This window comes from Carettochelys insculpta, chromosome 2 (genome assembly GCF_033958435.1).
Source record: "Carettochelys insculpta isolate YL-2023 chromosome 2, ASM3395843v1, whole genome shotgun sequence".
Taxonomy (NCBI): Eukaryota; Metazoa; Chordata; order Testudines; family Carettochelyidae; genus Carettochelys; species Carettochelys insculpta.
In genome coordinates this window covers 65,000,296-65,016,991 of record NC_134138.1, presented here as the reverse complement: position 1 = coordinate 65,016,991, position 16,696 = coordinate 65,000,296, and the positions used below count along the sequence as shown (strand labels likewise).

Sequence of the window (16,696 nt, the reverse complement as noted above, 5' to 3'; positions counted from 1 at the left end):
TATATAGTGACAAACTTGAAAAACCTCATAGAGACTCTCTCCTTGTTGGATGGGATATTTCCACTGTGCACTGTAGGGACCATCTAACTTGCCTGACACAGTTTTAATAAGAATACATTTGAAGCTAAATTTTACTTTCATCTGCAAACGTACAATGCAGTAATGACACAACAATACACGACAAGGCGGCACTGGCTTACCCATATTCATGACCTGAGACTGAAGCATCTGTCTTGGGCCTGTCTGGCTGCTGGGTCTCATAGGAATGCTGGCTGTTGGGTTGCGTATCATGCCGCCTTGGATAGGCCTGTTCATGGCATTGGTTGTGGCAGTACAGGTTACCCTCACAGCAGAATGCTGGGCACCCCAGTCTCCAGATGGCATGGTGGGCCGTGGGGTATTACCACCAACCATTCCTGTATAAAATCCAAATCCAAATATAGTCAGACACAGATACAAGCCTTGAAAACATCTCTAAATGTTCCGGTTGGTTGATTAGCTTAATTTTCCAGAGAAAAATGTACTAGTTTGTCAGGTTTTATTCAAAGAAAATTACATCTCAGCTGCCTGTTCGGATGTGTAACTCGTCTGCATTTTGCTGTTCAGTTTGGGGACTTGAGATTACTACAAGTTTCACATGAAGGTGACCCTTTTATCATTTATGTAAAGCTGTTAAGCACAAATGTTCCCATATGTACTCTACAACAGGTGCTGAGGGTGTGTGGATAACCCTGACTTCCTTTCTCAGGAAATGAATCGTGAATTTACTTTTCAAGACCTGTGTGAGAATGTGAAGATCTGGACAACAAATTATTAATATACATTTACATATAACAAAAATGTAAATATTAATTCTTACTTAACACTGATATTTTGAAAATTCTTGTCACATACATAACCAGGAGCCTACCCAACTACAAGACTTCCCGAGACAAACTTAAACTAATAGATGGTGCAGGGAAATTACTCACAGGAACTTTCCGATATTTGGTGCAGTTCATTACAGTTATATTAGGGGAAGTCCTCCTACACCTACTGTAAACCACTAATATAATTTATTTACACTTCAAATTTGTGGGCTTAGACTACTGTACTATTGTGGTAATCTGAAAACTAAAACTTGTCTAAATACAGCATTGCCAATTGTATAATGCAATATATTGTGGGAGGAAATCCCCTGCTGGCTCTTGGAAGCAATCAGCTTTCTACGTGAAGTATGAAATTTGCTTCCATATTCCTTTTGATTTTTTTTACATCTATACAATTCTATCCGCTAAAACCCACAGTGAACTAGTGCAAATGGGAGGAGTATGGATGGCACGTTCCAACATGCATGTATGAAGACAAGTTTTCCCTGAGAGCCTGCAAGACAATCCCTGAACTTCTCTATAATAATCAGGAGGGTTTTTTTAACTGAGGGCACAATAATACAATATGCATTTCCTGAGATTGATACAAAATAAATATGGAACTGACCTTTTGCTGTCAGCATTTAACATGCCTTACAGCATCTGACTATTTAGAATTCTTAACTGGTGTTTCATACTTTAACATGTGTTCTAAGGTATAATGTAAGTAATCAAGCAGAGACACTTCATCCAAAGTTTTCCAGTAAGATTTCTCCCCTTGGTAACATTTAGATGCAACTTACAGAAACCAGATTACAGGCATGGCACAATCAGTAATAAAATTCTATAAAAGGTAAACTAATTATAGATTTTTAATGCTTCAAACACAATGGGGTTACTGTATTCAAAAATTAAAAGTTATCAACTCAGTTTCTTTTACTTTAAGTGAATCTTAATGGCCATGATGGTAGAGAAGCTGACAGTACCAGAGACAGAAGCTCTGTTTTAAGCATGAACACACAAGGTACAGGAACCAACATCACCAAAATGCCTGAACTTCTGTTTTGGAGGTGCTATTTCTATGATGGAGCGGATGGTTTATTCCCTGTGGTCACTTAATTCTTGGTAAAAAAGGGTGCCCATTAGCAGTAGATAAACCAAACTATTAACAAATAGAGGCCACCAACTCACAGATCACTGAAAGACCAATTGGCTTCTTCCCTTCTTTGTTTGGTTTCTACCAATTTTGGTGATATCTGAGCCTGAAAAGATGATGTGAAAGTCTGTATTTCATTACTAACCCACTGAGCCTCTAAATATCTCCCCACACAGGCCCTTAATTTTCATGGTAATTGAAAAGCATGCGTTCTCGTGCACTACACAGCCAACAAACATTCTGAAGTAGTCCAGGGCAAAACTGATATGCCACTATGGTTTACTGTTTTACTGTAACTGGACAAACATTATAGGCATTTGAGGCTTTTGGTTCAGGTTTGTGCTTGATTTGGACTTTAGACACATACAGGATTCATCTGTAATGATTTCTACCTTGATTATGTTACACATAACTACATCTAATTAATCATATTTTACTTATTAATTTTACTTTACTTATTATTTTACTTTTGATTATTGTCTTATAATATTAATTAATAATAATTCAGTTAAATATTAACAAAAATAGAAAACATTATTTCAGTTCTTACCTGTGGCACTGTTCCCTAAAGTTCCTTGACTTCCTATCATCCCTTGACTGCCCATCATTCCTGGCTGAGGTATCACTGAGTAAGGACTATTGTTTCTTATAGGTGGGAAAGGTCCTGAACCTGATGGGCTGTGCAATGTGATGTCAAGTGATAAATTCTGGTTTGGTAATAACCTGCCCAGTTGCCCGGCCCGTGGGTTATTAAAAGCTAGACCAGAGAGAGGAAAATTGAAAAAACAAAAGTTAACTAAAATAGAAATAAAAAGACACTCTTCAAAACAGAGAGGTTGAGATATACAATGTTGAATTTACACGTATCCCTACACAGCTGTAATGGATATGCCCCATCCAGGCAGCATTACCAAAAAAATGTAAGGAACAATAAGTAGGGATTTGTATTTTAAATAGTAAGTGGCATAAAGTTAAAATAATTGACTGAAGTACAACCACAATATACGCATGCTACCAGGGGATGTGTGCTTCACTGCCAAATAACCATTTCCCTTAAGGGGCTGTGGCTGAAAACAGAGGTGCAGATGTCAGCCTGAGGCAAAACTGTTACGGAATTCATAGCTTGACAAGCTTCACAGGTTTTCCTATATCCAGCGTAGCTTTGACAGCACCAAAATTAAGATCAGATTCTGGTTCTAAGTGGTCGTTGGCTGATATTATTGCTATTCCTCCTTACATAGAGTCTTCCAAATTTTCTCCGTGGAGTTAAAGTTTATACTTTCAAGGTTCAGTAACCATTATTTCAGGTTGAAAACTTCGTATTATAACACCAGTGACAATAAAATTACCAGGAAAATAGTTTTCCCTAAGCTCACGTCATCTGCTTTAAGAAGTACATCTGAATTTCAGGAGATTCCAATATATGCTATTTCTTAAATAAACTTACTATCCCATTACCTCCACCTTTTTGTACCTCCATTCCTCTGCTTAGGCTAATTTCAAAGGAAGTTTTGCTTTAAAATCAGCCTCAGAAGAGAAAAATGCAGATAGGTTTTATTAAAAAGGTGAATGGAAACTCTTAAAAAGAAAGCAACTGAAGGACAGTTATTCTTTGAGAGATCTTTAAATGGAGAGCAGCTGTTGTCCTGAAAATCTACGCCCTCTTGCTACTCATATAATGCTTGCTTGCTTTCTTGTTACCTGCATCTCTCATATACTGGTAAAATTCATTAAACATTTTCCTACAATTATTTTTTCCATATAAACATTTGCGGCAGCTGCCACAGGGATACTTTCCGATTGCGGATGGCAAGAAGTCATCCACAATAGAACTTCTTTATTTTGATGAATCCACAATACAAGAAAGCTAGAAAACTTATTTCAGACTAGAGTACAGACAGTTATGAATCTAAGAATTCAGATGAAGCCTTATTAAGTTAATTAAAAAAATCAGTAACCTGCTACTACAAATAGAGAGAAAACTGTGCTAGTCTTTATACTATCAAAACAAAAAAGGAGTCAAGTAGCAGAAGTGGGTCCATCCCACGAAAGGTCACCTAATAAATTATTTTGTTAGTCTTTTAAGTGCTACTTGACTGCTTTTTTGTTCTGCTACTACAAAAGGTGTCTAAACTTGTCCTTCCTTTTTATTCTATCATACGACAGGAGACACGTGTGTGAATTTTTTTTCTGATGTTTTTAACTTCTTTGCAGTAAGTCATCATCATTATCAATAACTGTGGGCTCAGCGCTCGTTGCTGTCTGATGCCTCTCTCCCTATTTCCTTCCATCTTTCGCTGTCCAGTGCAAAGTGGCTTAATTTCTGTAGACTAGCTCCACACCAATCTATTCATTGCCTGTGGGGTCTGTCTCTCCTATTCGAACTGTCCATTATGCCAAGCACCAGAGTCTTGATTTTTCCTTCATCGTTTGTTCTGCAAATATGCCCAATAGTTGTAGCTTCCGTTTTATAACCTTCTGCAGCAGGTTCTCTTTCAGCTGTATCTTTCTATATAACTCCTCATTAGTGACCTTCTGCATCCATCCTATTCTCAGAATCTTTCTATAACTCCTCCTTTCGAATGCCAATATTCTTCTTTTCGAATGTTTTCTTTTCCATGTCTCACAGCAGTACAACATGCTGCTGAATACACACGTTTTCAAGATGTTCAGCTTCATTCTTAAGCTAATTGCTTTGCTTTCCGATCTTATCCATCGCCTTCAAACTAGCTCTTGCGTTTGCTATTCTGGTCGCTATTTCTTTCTTACAGTCTAGATCAGATGTTATGTTGCTCCCCAGATATGAGAACTTCTTTACATTTTCTAGTTCAATATCATCAATGCTGATCTTCCTTCCTATTTCCTTATCTCCATATACCATTGTTTTTGTTTTATCGATGTTCATAATCAGTCCATACTGCTTCCCTTCTTTGTTTAACACCCACACCGTTTTCGCTAGCTTCTCCTCATCTTCCCCAATGATAACTATATCATCCACAAACCTCAAGTTGTTAATTATTTTCCTGTGCACAGATACCCCTTCTACCTCTTCCTTGATCTTGTCCATTGCTCTCTCTAGATGCGCAATGAAGATACTTGGAGATATTGGGTCTCCTTGTCTCGTACCTCTACTTGTTTTAAACCAACTTTCCAACTCCCTGCATGCTCTCACCGCTGCCTCCACATTGTCATTGATATCCTTCAACAACTGTATCAGTCTGCTATCCACTCCGTATGACTCCAACACCACCCAAGTCACTTTCTGATCTGTACTGTCAAAAGCCTTTTGAAAAATCGACGAAGCAAATGTACACATTCTTGCCCTTTTGTCGAGCTTTTTCCGCTCTCTGTCTCAGTGCCAATATCTGCTGTATGGTACTTCTATCTTTTCTGAACCCTGCTTGCTCGTCTGCTATATGTTCCTCTATCTGTGATCTTAGTCTCTTTGCAGTAAATGCTCTTTTTTAAATAAGCCTAAGGTAAATTAAAACTTAGTGCACCCTACTTCTCTCTTGACTATCAAATCCTGGAACACCATGCTTACCATCAGTACAAAGGAGAAAAAAAAAAAAAAAAAAAAAAATCAACCAAACGAAGTTTGGTCACCAGAAACCATCTGACCCCTACCAATTTGAGATGGGTTTGCACCCATGTTCCCTCTAATCTTTTTCCATCTGTGGGTGGATTTTTTCCATTCATGTACAGAATAATTTTAAGTGCACCAAGGCACATGTGAATGTCCACCACCGGTAGAAGCCAAAAACCTAGCTGGGGGCACTCTGCTAATCAGCTGGGTGGCATTGGAATCTCTCCTGAATGGCTGCACAAGCACAGCACATAGCTTACAGGGAACACTAGACTAGGCACCACAAAGTTTAACTCAGAACTGAGCCAAAATCTTATTTCAGTAGCAATCCTGACACACTTGCACTTGAAGCAGCAAAGGCTTGAGTAATGCACACGAGAGAGTTGTTATGAATGTAGCTTTGTAAGTAGGCAATAATCATCAAAAGGAAACCTAGCAGCCCAGAAGAGCAAGGTGATGGAGAGAATGTGATCACATTCAGACAATGGCTACGTCTACACTGGGACACTACTGCAATGTGTGCTATTTCGACATTGTGACAGCTACTACAAAGTAGCCGGCTAGTGCAGATGCACCCTATATATCCTATTATTAGTGACCCACAGGGAAAAGTTTTGATGGAATTTTCTTCCTGAAAAAAAAAATTGCAAAGGGATCAGGCAAATTCTCAGTTAGTCTCATTAAGACATTACAGGCTATTTCCAGAGTCTGGAAATAACTAAATACTTTTTATTAACATAAAGGCCATGTCTACACTATAAAAATAACTTTGAAGTTAGACACTACTTCGAAGTAGCCAGCAGAGAATCTAAACACATTTTCCCTTCAAAGCCCTCTTGCGGGAATGGAGTAGTATCCTACTTCAAAGTTTAACTACAAAGTAGGGTGTGTGTAGATGCTCAACTTTGAAATTGTACTTTGAAGTAAACAACTTCAAAGTTATTTTTGTAGTGTAGACACAGCCGATATGATTTTGGGTCTCCATCATGAGATACTCTTATGTCTGAAAATTTAAATCTTAGATAGAAGAAATTTTTGAAAATAAACCACTGCATCTCCCTTTAAAAAAGAGGTTAGATAAGAGTGAGTAATGTCAGCCAAGCCAGACAAGTAGATTAGGAAAGCTACCAGGTGTCTTCACCACATGTGAGGGGACCATCACTCCATGTCTCACACAGAACACTATAAAGATTCAGGAAGTGCAAATACTTCTCTGAATGTTGTATCGTCTAGGACGCTATTCTTTCACTTACCAAGTTGAGTATATTAAACATACACTGTTTAAACCCAACCTAACCCAAGACAATCACACATACAAACAAAATGCCAGTCTTAGCTCATGAAAAACAAAAAAAAGGAAACACATAGTAATGTAAACTCAGAAATAAATGTGAAAATTGATTTCTTGGTTTTTGTAACATAATATATAAAATTAGCAGTATTAACTGTAATATATTTAGCTTTTAAAAACAATGTAAACACAGTTTGGAAAGGTTAAAAATGTGAATTTACCTGGAGTTTTGAATAAATATATGTTTAGAAAGTATACAAATACCCACAAAAGAGTTCTAGGTTTTGGTTTTTTTTTTAATAAATAGGTATTTTTATAATATGTTTAAAAGCTATATTTAGGACGTAGTTATAGTCTTCCTAATCTTTAAGGGTAAATATTTAAGCAGGAGTTCAAAAAGCAAAACAAAACAAAAACCAAGTTTAACTCAACTTTTACTTTTGATAGCAAAATTACTTGCAGTAATTATTTTTCACTAGCAGATAAATATTTCACTCAGGACCTGTAATTTCACGCATAGGGATATTATTAACTTTAAATTGAGTCAACTCGAAACAATTGGTTCAGTTTAGGTATTACTCTTGGCCATAGATTCTGCTGGCAACTTCGTAATTTTAGATGCATGCTTTCATTTTTATTTTAATAAAACTTTCCCCCCTTACCCTGTTGTTATTATAATTTACAACACTAACAAATAAAATATTTTCAGACAGTGGGGTGAATTTTACTTTAAATGGAGTGTCCCTAAATCTTTGACAGGGCACTGACTTCCAGCACAGTACGATATTTTGGTTCCAATTGATAAGGACAGCAGATGGTGCTGTGGAGTCACAGCAGATCTGAGAGAGCTCAAGTGTCTAGTTCATAGCCTGCTGGCCGCCCTGGCATCCCTGCAAAACCTGCATCTGACAAAATTTCACACACTTGCAGGGCCAGTTACAATACAAACTCACTGCTCTGTGAAATCCTCATGGCTGGTTTCTGGGTTCCAACAGGGCTGTTTTCACCTGTGAGCTGCATGAGGTCATTAATGATGGCTTGCTTGTCAACTGATCCAGCTGAAGCACCGGGCCGGGTATCTGAGAAAAGCTGCGGTAACTGACTATTCTGTAGGTCATCCAGAATCTCCTCCAAGTTATCCAGCTCGCTCCCCGGCTGCAATGAAAATATAGCACAGTTTGTTTTCCATTTGAAGAGCAAAACAGAGTCTGTTTGTGGCTCTTAGAAGTAGCAAAGCACTGAGAGGAGAGTCAATCGCCACAGTGCCCGACAGGCATTAGGTTTTGTCTCCCAGTAGCCTGATGAAGCAAGAGGCAGGGGAGGGAACTCACAATACCTGCAGAAAAGGGCTAGGATTCACTCCCTTCAGTGCTGGCCACACACCGCCAGTCAGCTCATCCATGCCAGCTTGGGTTATTTAATTGTGCCAAAAGTACTGGAATGTCTCTGTCTCAGCCGAAGGTCAGGGAGCACAAGCAGCCACATTACAACTGCCTCATGCCCAGGTCAGTTGCGGACTCTGCCCCCCACCCCCCAGCACCAGTATGGATAAAAACTGATGATGTAAATAAAAATGAAATATTTTTATTTAAATTGTTTTTAAATCAATAAAATACTGATTTTCTCATTTCAAAATAAGTTACAATTAAATCTCCTCACGAACATGCTATACACACACTTCTCATAAAAAGGAATTCATGGCTCTTGTCTGTCCAGCCTACTGGCCAGCTCCTGCTTCTTGAAAGCTCTGGAATTTCAATTTCTGTTTCTCAATCGACTAAAAGTTTACATGAGTAAAGAAAGACAAGCCGGATACAACTGTTTTTGTTCTATGCTTATGTGGTGGTGGATATTGGCCAAGCACGGCAGAGAAGTTAGTTTTGCCATTGTCTTAAAGACAAGGAGACAATATGTAGGAACGGACAGAAGCAGCATAGAATAACTGTCATGGCTTCTGGGTGTAAGAGAGACCCTATCGGGGAATATTTTGGAGAAATTTGTTCCCTGGGTATAAAAGGAAAACATGTCAAGTGCAAGCAGTGCAAGATGATGATACAGGGCCTAGCTGCAAAGATGAAACATCTTAAGGAAAACTGCTTATTAGGAGAAAATGATGTGGATAGAGATTTGGACACGGCTGAGTGGATCAGCCAGTTAGTAACTTAAAAATTCACTTTGCAATGCAAGACTCTCTATGCCTTTTAGTAAAGTGTGATTTGAAAAGTAAATTCCTAAGCTGTTTCCCACAAAAAAAAGTTTAGTTTACCTAACCCTTATCACTTGTTTAATTTCTAAAGTAGGTTTAGAATCTACCACAGTACAGAAAGCTGAAGTAAGGGAAAGCTAGAGCTGCCAGTTGTCACTGAGTATCATTTACTTCTTTTATATTCCATAATCCATGCCCCTTACTTTGGAACATCATTGTCACAGACCATAATGGTAACGCCATAAGTCTATTCCTTATTTTACTTCAGCATAACTCTGCTTCTCCAAGGGCACACCACTCTGTACTTCTTTCCTCCAAAAAAAAAGAAGTGCCAGGAAGCTGAATAGGGCTCACTTCTAAATTAATTGCACTCTAAGCTCAGTCAGTCTTAGCTTTTTGGTAACTTGATTTAAAATAAATGATTAATTTTTTGGGTGATTTTAAGTGTGATTTTAATCAATGATTTAAATTGCCTTTATTTAAAATCGATTCACCCTCCCCAGCACCCATGCAGTTAGAATTTGGCACAGAGTGTGCTCGCAGTGGTGGTGAGGGTGCCAGTTTGTGTCGGTATAACCAATTGTAAAGTCCATGTGATCACACCGCTACTCTTTTTATGACTAAGACATGCTATGAAAAGGTATTTGATATTACTCAAACCCCTTCAATATTCATATTTTCCTTGTTAAGCTTAAAAACTGAATACCATGTGTAAGCTAAATGTTCCTGCTATGTAGAAATTGAACTGAAAAGAAACAGACAATAAAATGAAGAGCTGGATATTAAAAAGCTGCTAATTAGTTACTAGATTTAGGAGACTGTCTTGCCCTACTTATTCACAAAACTCCCAAAAACCATCAGTGCCGATTACATATCTGCAAGCAAGACGACAACAGACTTCTAATTAGATTAAACATCTACAACCCAGCTCCATTTACTCCAAAACCCTGCTGAAAATTAAAATCTAACCAAAACAGGAGCTAAACAGTGCACTTTTCTTGCGGTGCCCATTTTTACAGATTTTAGCATTGCTTAAATCCTTCTCTTCCATCTTTAAACACATGTAGTTAAAAATTCTTCACACACTGAAATTTTGAAAAATTGTTAACAGTTACGATTTCCTTATTTAGTATTTTCACCCTGGAAGAGTTCTGAATTTTTGGATGTATTTTGTAACAGCCTGTACAGGTGGCTTCTATTGGGCTTAGGACGCCTAGGCATCATACAAGCAGAGACTATAAATGCAGTCAAAGCAGGTGGGAATACAGAAACAGCCACACACGCACAGCTTTTATATGCAATTCTTAATGTAATACTTTACACTTTAGTTTTCCTTCACCAAATTATGAGGCTGGGCATTACTTATTCCTACATTTCCTGGAGGTGAACCACAATGTACTTCCCTCTCCTCCTCCAATTCCCACCCAGCACCTTATAGATCAGTTCAGGGAGCATGACCCACACAAAAGGTGTGGTGTGAAAGATGGGGGAGTCGAAATTGGGAGATACAGACAGGAGCATGGACAAGGCTGGCATTGTTGGCCTGGCTGAGGGGGTGGGGAGCAATGTGATAAGAGATGGCAAATCAATAAGGAAGGCAGAGCTCTGAAGAGCTTTGACAGTGTGGAGAAGAAGCTAGGGTGTGTTATGGAGGAAGCTGATGAAGAGATACAAACACAGGGCAGGCGAGGAAGTTGATTTTAGAAGTTGCATTTTATATGAATTTAGAGACCAAGGTGAGACTGTTGAAAGAATCATGAAGGGAGCCAGGATGGGCTTCATAAACATCAGAAGGATGACAGAGTATTACTTTGGGGGTTAAGACATAGGCCTTCTTTAAATAAAAATCCACCTCTTTTTATTGTAATGCAATGAGTTTCACTGTTTGATTTTCACTTAACTGAGAGCAGGTTTCAGAATGACCAGGCCAGCTTTACCGAGAACAGCAGCACGTTGCTCTTAGGGCCAAATATTCCCTCTTGTGCATACATAAACTTTTGATATCCATCCTCAAAGAGCCCCCAACATCAAGAGACTGGTGCAAAAATCTCTCATTGGCTGATTGTCAAAGGGTTCTTCACTGATTTTAAGTCTGTACTTAATTTACTTCCTTAGTGGCCAGGTTTGAACTGCGTGGAATAGTTTCTTCTCATCATTCATGAAGCTAATATTGTATTTCCCACACCATTACATGAAAGAAAACAGGGAGAGCTTTTTTCCCCCATGCTGCAGGGAACTCTATGGTTTTAAGGAAAAATAGATTTTAAAGATGACTATTTCATAATTATTGGATCCAGTACAAACAATTTGCTTAGTGTTGTACATGCAAAAAATATGAAAGTCTCTCTCCTCCCAAATAGGTTATAAGTTAAAAGGCGCAGAGACGACAAACGAACTAGGGAGCGAGAGGGTGGGAAGAGGAGGGAGAATTAGTGGTGTGGGATGATTTCCAGGTATTCCCCATTCATTACTGTAACAAACTCATGCCTTAAGATGCAAACACTCATAAATGAAAGCTGGGGAGGGAATTAAGAGAACTTGGCTCTCTCTGTTCTCTCTCTTACCTTTCTTCTGCAGCACCACTTTCCTTCTGCATTTCTACATTCGCTAAATCCTACAATAACAATGCTTCAAGTCCTGCCTGCAACCTATGCACAAGTCTGCCTGATTGTCAACAGTCAGATGTCTTTTGGTACCTTCACTGTTGATACACGTAAGGCAGAGTAAACCCTCCATTTAAACAGACTAATGGGGAGGAAGGTTGTCCATTATCACCGAAAGTCTGCTACATGCGAGGGTTTATTGCCCCTCGTCCCCCAGCTCCAGTCCCCTCCCCAAACCAAACTAAAACAAAACTGCTGCCACTCACCAGAGCCACTGCTGCTGGAGGAGCTGCCAGACCCCACCATGGCTGGGACCCTGCCACTGCCGCAAAGATAGAAACGCCCTCCTGTGCATGGCTAGAGCTGCCTCACTGTGCATGACTGGAGGTGCCCCCCTCCCATAGCGTGGCTGGAGGGGCTACCTTGCAACCTGGAGGAGCTGCTGCCAGAGCCACCAAGCACTCCTTCTACCAGTAGCCAGGCGCGTACACAAGCGCTGTCTGCTTGTGTATGTGACCCACCACAGTGGGAGAAGCATGTGGTAGCTCCCATCAGAGGTGGCAGTGGTAAATCCCCCTTTTTGGGGGGTGGGGGGGAAGGGATGGATTTAGGATTTTCTGGATCCCAGTGGACTTTGGGAATAACAGGGGACAGCTGCTGTTCCTGAGGTCCGCTAACCTGAGGTCCGTAAATAGAGGGTTTACTGTAATGCATATTGTAACACAGAAGTCCAACTACATGTATAAAATGATGAGTACTAAATCATCTGTTATCATTAAAGAGGGAAATCTTGGAGTTATTGTGGATCGTTCTCTGAAAACATCCACTGAACATGCAGCGGCAGCCAGGAAAGCAAACAGAATATTGGGAATAATTAAGAAGAGGATTCAAGACAGAATATCTTATTGTTTCTATGTAAATCCAAGGTACACCCACATCTAAAACATTGCGTGCAGATGTAGTCACCTCATCTCAAAAGAGGATATTTTGGCATTGGAAAAAGAAATATCAGTAAAAGGCAACAAAAATGATTTGCAAAGATTAATAAGGCTGAGAATTAATAAGGCTCAGAAAAATAGATGATTAGGGAGACTGGAAATATGATAGAGTCTATAAAATCATGACTTATGCAGAGAAAGTAAATAAAGTGCTGTTTACTCTTCATAACACAAGAACTAGGTCACCAAATTAAATTAATAGGCAGCAGATTTCAAACAAACAGGTAGTATTTTTTCACATGAAATACAGTCAACTTGGGGAACTCCTTAACAGAGGATGTTGCGACGGCCAAGCCTATAGCAAAATTTAAAAAAGAATTAGAAGGCTTCATGGAGGATAAGTCCATTAACAGCTGTTTAGCCAGGAAGGGGAGGGACAGTGTTCTTAGCTTCTGTTTGCCAGAAGCTAGGAATGTGCAATGAGATGGATCACTTGATTATTATCTGTTCTGTTAATTCCTTCTGTGGCACCAGGAATTGGCCACTGTCAGAATACTGGGCTAGAGGGACCTTTTGTCTGATCTGGTATGGCTTTAGGTGTGTCTACACTAGGAAGTAACTTCGAAGTTAAGCACTACATTGAAGTAGCCAGCAAAGAGTCTACACATATTTTCCCTTACTTCCAAATTAGAAGCCCAACTTTGAAGTCCTTACTTTATTCTTGGGCACGGAGTAGTACCCTACTTAGAAGTTTAACTTGGAAGTAGGGTGTGTGTAGATGCTCTACTTTGAAGTTGCTCACATTGAAGTTGCACTTGGAAGTTATTTTTGTAGTGTAGACTCGGCCTATGTGACTGTCTCCACTGCAAATACCATTAGGTTGATTTTAACATTGCTAAGGTCAACTTTCTTGCCTTGACCCTCTGATACAGCGTAATTCCAAGTTCGAATTTTAAAGGTTGAATTAATTAATGCTAGTGCGGAAACAGTTACTTTAAATAGATCTTACTTGTATCTAGGGGTATCCCAGAATGCGTATGTTCTGTCTGCTTTCACCCTCACTGCTTTCCAGGTGTGCTGGAAGTAGGAAACAGGAGGCTCAGCAATTTGATCTTCTGATCAGTGTGGCAATCAAATCTAGCCATGAAAGAGTCCCAGCATGAAGCCATCAGGAGAGCCAGGACCTTATTTCGGCTGGTGGACTAGTAAAGTATTTACTGTATTTTTTTCTTTTTATCTTTTACCTCATTTCCTACTTATAAAAGTCACGGCATGATAAATTAAAAATTTGGGTCTCTCACTTTCTATCTTTGCCATCTTTTGATCCTCTGGGTCTGCCATGAAGTCACCATGTAAAATGTGTGGCAATACAATCCTTGCTATCATCATCATCATCTTCTATAACCATGCGCTCAGAACCCGTGGGTGTCTGATGACTCTCTCACTATTCCTTTCCATCATTCCCTGTCCAGTGCAGAGTGGCTCAGGTTCTATAGCCTAACTCTGCACCAGTCTACTATATCATCTACCCATTCTCCGTACAGTTGGCCTCTCCTATTCGAACCATCCATTATGCCAAATACCAGGGTCTTGATTTTTCGTTCATTCTGCAAATATGCCCAATAGTTGTAGCTTCCGTTTTATAACCTTCTGCAGCAGGTTCTCTTTCAGCTGTATCTTTCTATATAATTCCGCATTGGTCACCTTCTGCATCCATCCTATTCTCAGAATAGTAACAGAGAGGAAGCTGTGCTAGTCTATACACTATCAAAACAAAAAGCAGTCAAGCAGCACTTTAAAGACTAGCAAAATAGTTTATTAGGTGAGCTTTCATGGGACAGACCCACTCTGTCCCACGAAAGCTCACCTAATAAACTATTTTGCTAGTCTTTAAGTGCTACTTGACTGCTTTTTTTATTTTCAGAATCTTTCTATAACAACTTTCGAATGCCAATATTCTTCTGTTCGAATCTTTCATTATCACCCATGTTTCACATCCATACAACATGCTGCTGAATACACACGTTTTCAAGATGCTCAGCTTCATTCCTAAGCTAATCACTTTGCTTTTCCAGATCTTACCCTTTGCCTTCAAACTCACTCTTGCTTTTGCTATTCTAGTCGCTATTTCCTTCTTACAGTCTAGATAATATGTTATGTTGCTCCCCAGATACGTAAACTTCACTACATTTTCTAGTTCGATACCATCAACACTGATTTCCCTTCCTATTTCCTTACCTCCAAATACCATTGTTTTTGTTTTCTTGATGTTCATAATCAATCCATACCACTTCCCTTTTTCTTTTAGCACATGCACCATTTTCGCTAGCTTCTCATCTTCCTCAATGATAACTATATCATCCGTGAACCTCAAGGTGTTAATTCTTTTCCCTTGCACAGATATCCCTTCTACCTCTTCCTTGGTCTTGTCCATCACCCTCTCCAGATGTGCAATGAAGATACTTGGTGATATTGGATCTCCTTGTCTCATACCTCTACTTGTTTTAAACCAACTTCTCAACTCCCTGCATGTTCTCACCACTGCCTCTGCATTGTCATTGATATCCTTCAACAACCAGATCAGTCTGCTATCCACTACGTACGACTCCAAAACCATCCAAGTAACTTTCTGATCTATACTGTTAAATGCCTTTTGAAAAATTGATGAAGCAAGCGTATACATTCTTGTTCTTTCGTCGACCTTTCTCTGCTATCAGTCTCAGTGCCAATATCTGCTGTATGGTACTTCTATCTTTTCTGAACCCCAGTTGCTCATCATCTGCTATATGCTCTTCTATCTGCAATCCTAGTCTCTCAGAATCCTTTCTACGGGCACAGACTATTCATAGGCCTATAATCATAAGTGCAGGATCAAGCAGGAAGAGAAGCACATATACTGCCACTGAAAATATTTACGTTTCGTTGATGGTTTTCTTAGATTACAGTAAAAACAGTATAATTTTTTCATACAGATATTGTGCCTGGAGCTCTACATTGTGACAGGATCACAATTGTATAGTACTGACACCACCTGTCCTTAAATCCTATGTCAGGTTTGTTGTCATCTTTCTAGCTGTGGCATGGTAATCTGTTTTAACCCAATCCCTTATAATTCACACCCTACCAAAAGAATGACCTTAAATAAAGGTAGAAATAGATTTTCAAAGCCTTAAGTAACAGGGAGAGAGGAGAGACTCCCATTAAAAATTTAAAAGTTGGAAACTGAAGCAAACGTTCAATAGCTGCAGCAGAGAACAGGAAGGATGATTTTGGTTGAGGAAGAGGACCGAGACTCAAACACTGGCTTCACTTCTAGGCCCTGCCATGGACTTCCCATGCAATCCCTTATGAAATCTTGTGATCACCTTGTTCATCTTTGTGAGTTTTTCTGATACTAGTGATGGAGACTGCATAAGTACAATAGTATCTCTAGAAAGACAGACAAATAATTTTAGCTGATTAGCATGAGCAGAGAAAGAGGCACTTATTAAAACAGGGGGTCTCCAAAATCAGAAGACTTGTTTTCTATCCCCTTCTATGTATGTCAGTGGTTTACTGTGTGACCCTGGAAAAACCTCTTCATTCTGGCGTGCCTCATTTTCTTCTTTTTGAAAACACTTGGAGGATATATCTGGAAAGGTATCTTATAAATGCAAAGCACACTGAGCATCTAGAAAAAAAAATACATTTTTATTGAAGAACACTGAGGGTGCATCTACACTAGGAACTAACTTCAAAGTTCGGCATTACTTTGAAGTAGCCAGCAGAGAGGCTAAGCACGTTTTCTTCTAAGAAGTTAATTTCGAAGTCAGTGAGCCCAGCTTCCAAGTCCTTACTACGTGTCCAGGAAGGTAGTAGTGTCCTACGTCGAAGTTTAACTTCAAAGTAGGGTGTGTGTAGATGCTCAACTTCAAAGGAAGCAACTTTGAAGTTATTTTTGTCATGTAGAGAGAGCCTGAGAGTCTTAAAACAATATTTGAAGATGTGTGCATATTTAGTTACAATAGCAAATAGGCATTATTTGATCATCCTATTTTTCAGGGGCTCATCAAAGATTTGTAATGAGCA

The 16,696-nt window shown here is 39.3% G+C and overlaps 1 protein-coding gene across 2 annotated transcripts in view; it reads right to left on the bottom strand.

Annotated features, from left to right (window-relative positions):
- The window catches only part of NCOA2 (nuclear receptor coactivator 2), a 271,933-nt gene that overhangs the window by 32,306 nt on the left and 222,931 nt on the right, over nt 1-16,696 (bottom strand). For both annotated transcript variants that reach the window (XM_074987101.1, XM_074987102.1), the window contains 3 exons: nt 7,835-8,036; nt 2,555-2,761; nt 201-416 (listed from right to left, as the gene is read on the bottom strand). In XM_074987101.1, the coding sequence (XP_074843202.1) occupies nt 201-416; nt 2,555-2,761; nt 7,835-8,036 (625 nt within the window). The remainder of the gene's footprint in view (nt 1-200; nt 417-2,554; nt 2,762-7,834; nt 8,037-16,696) is intronic.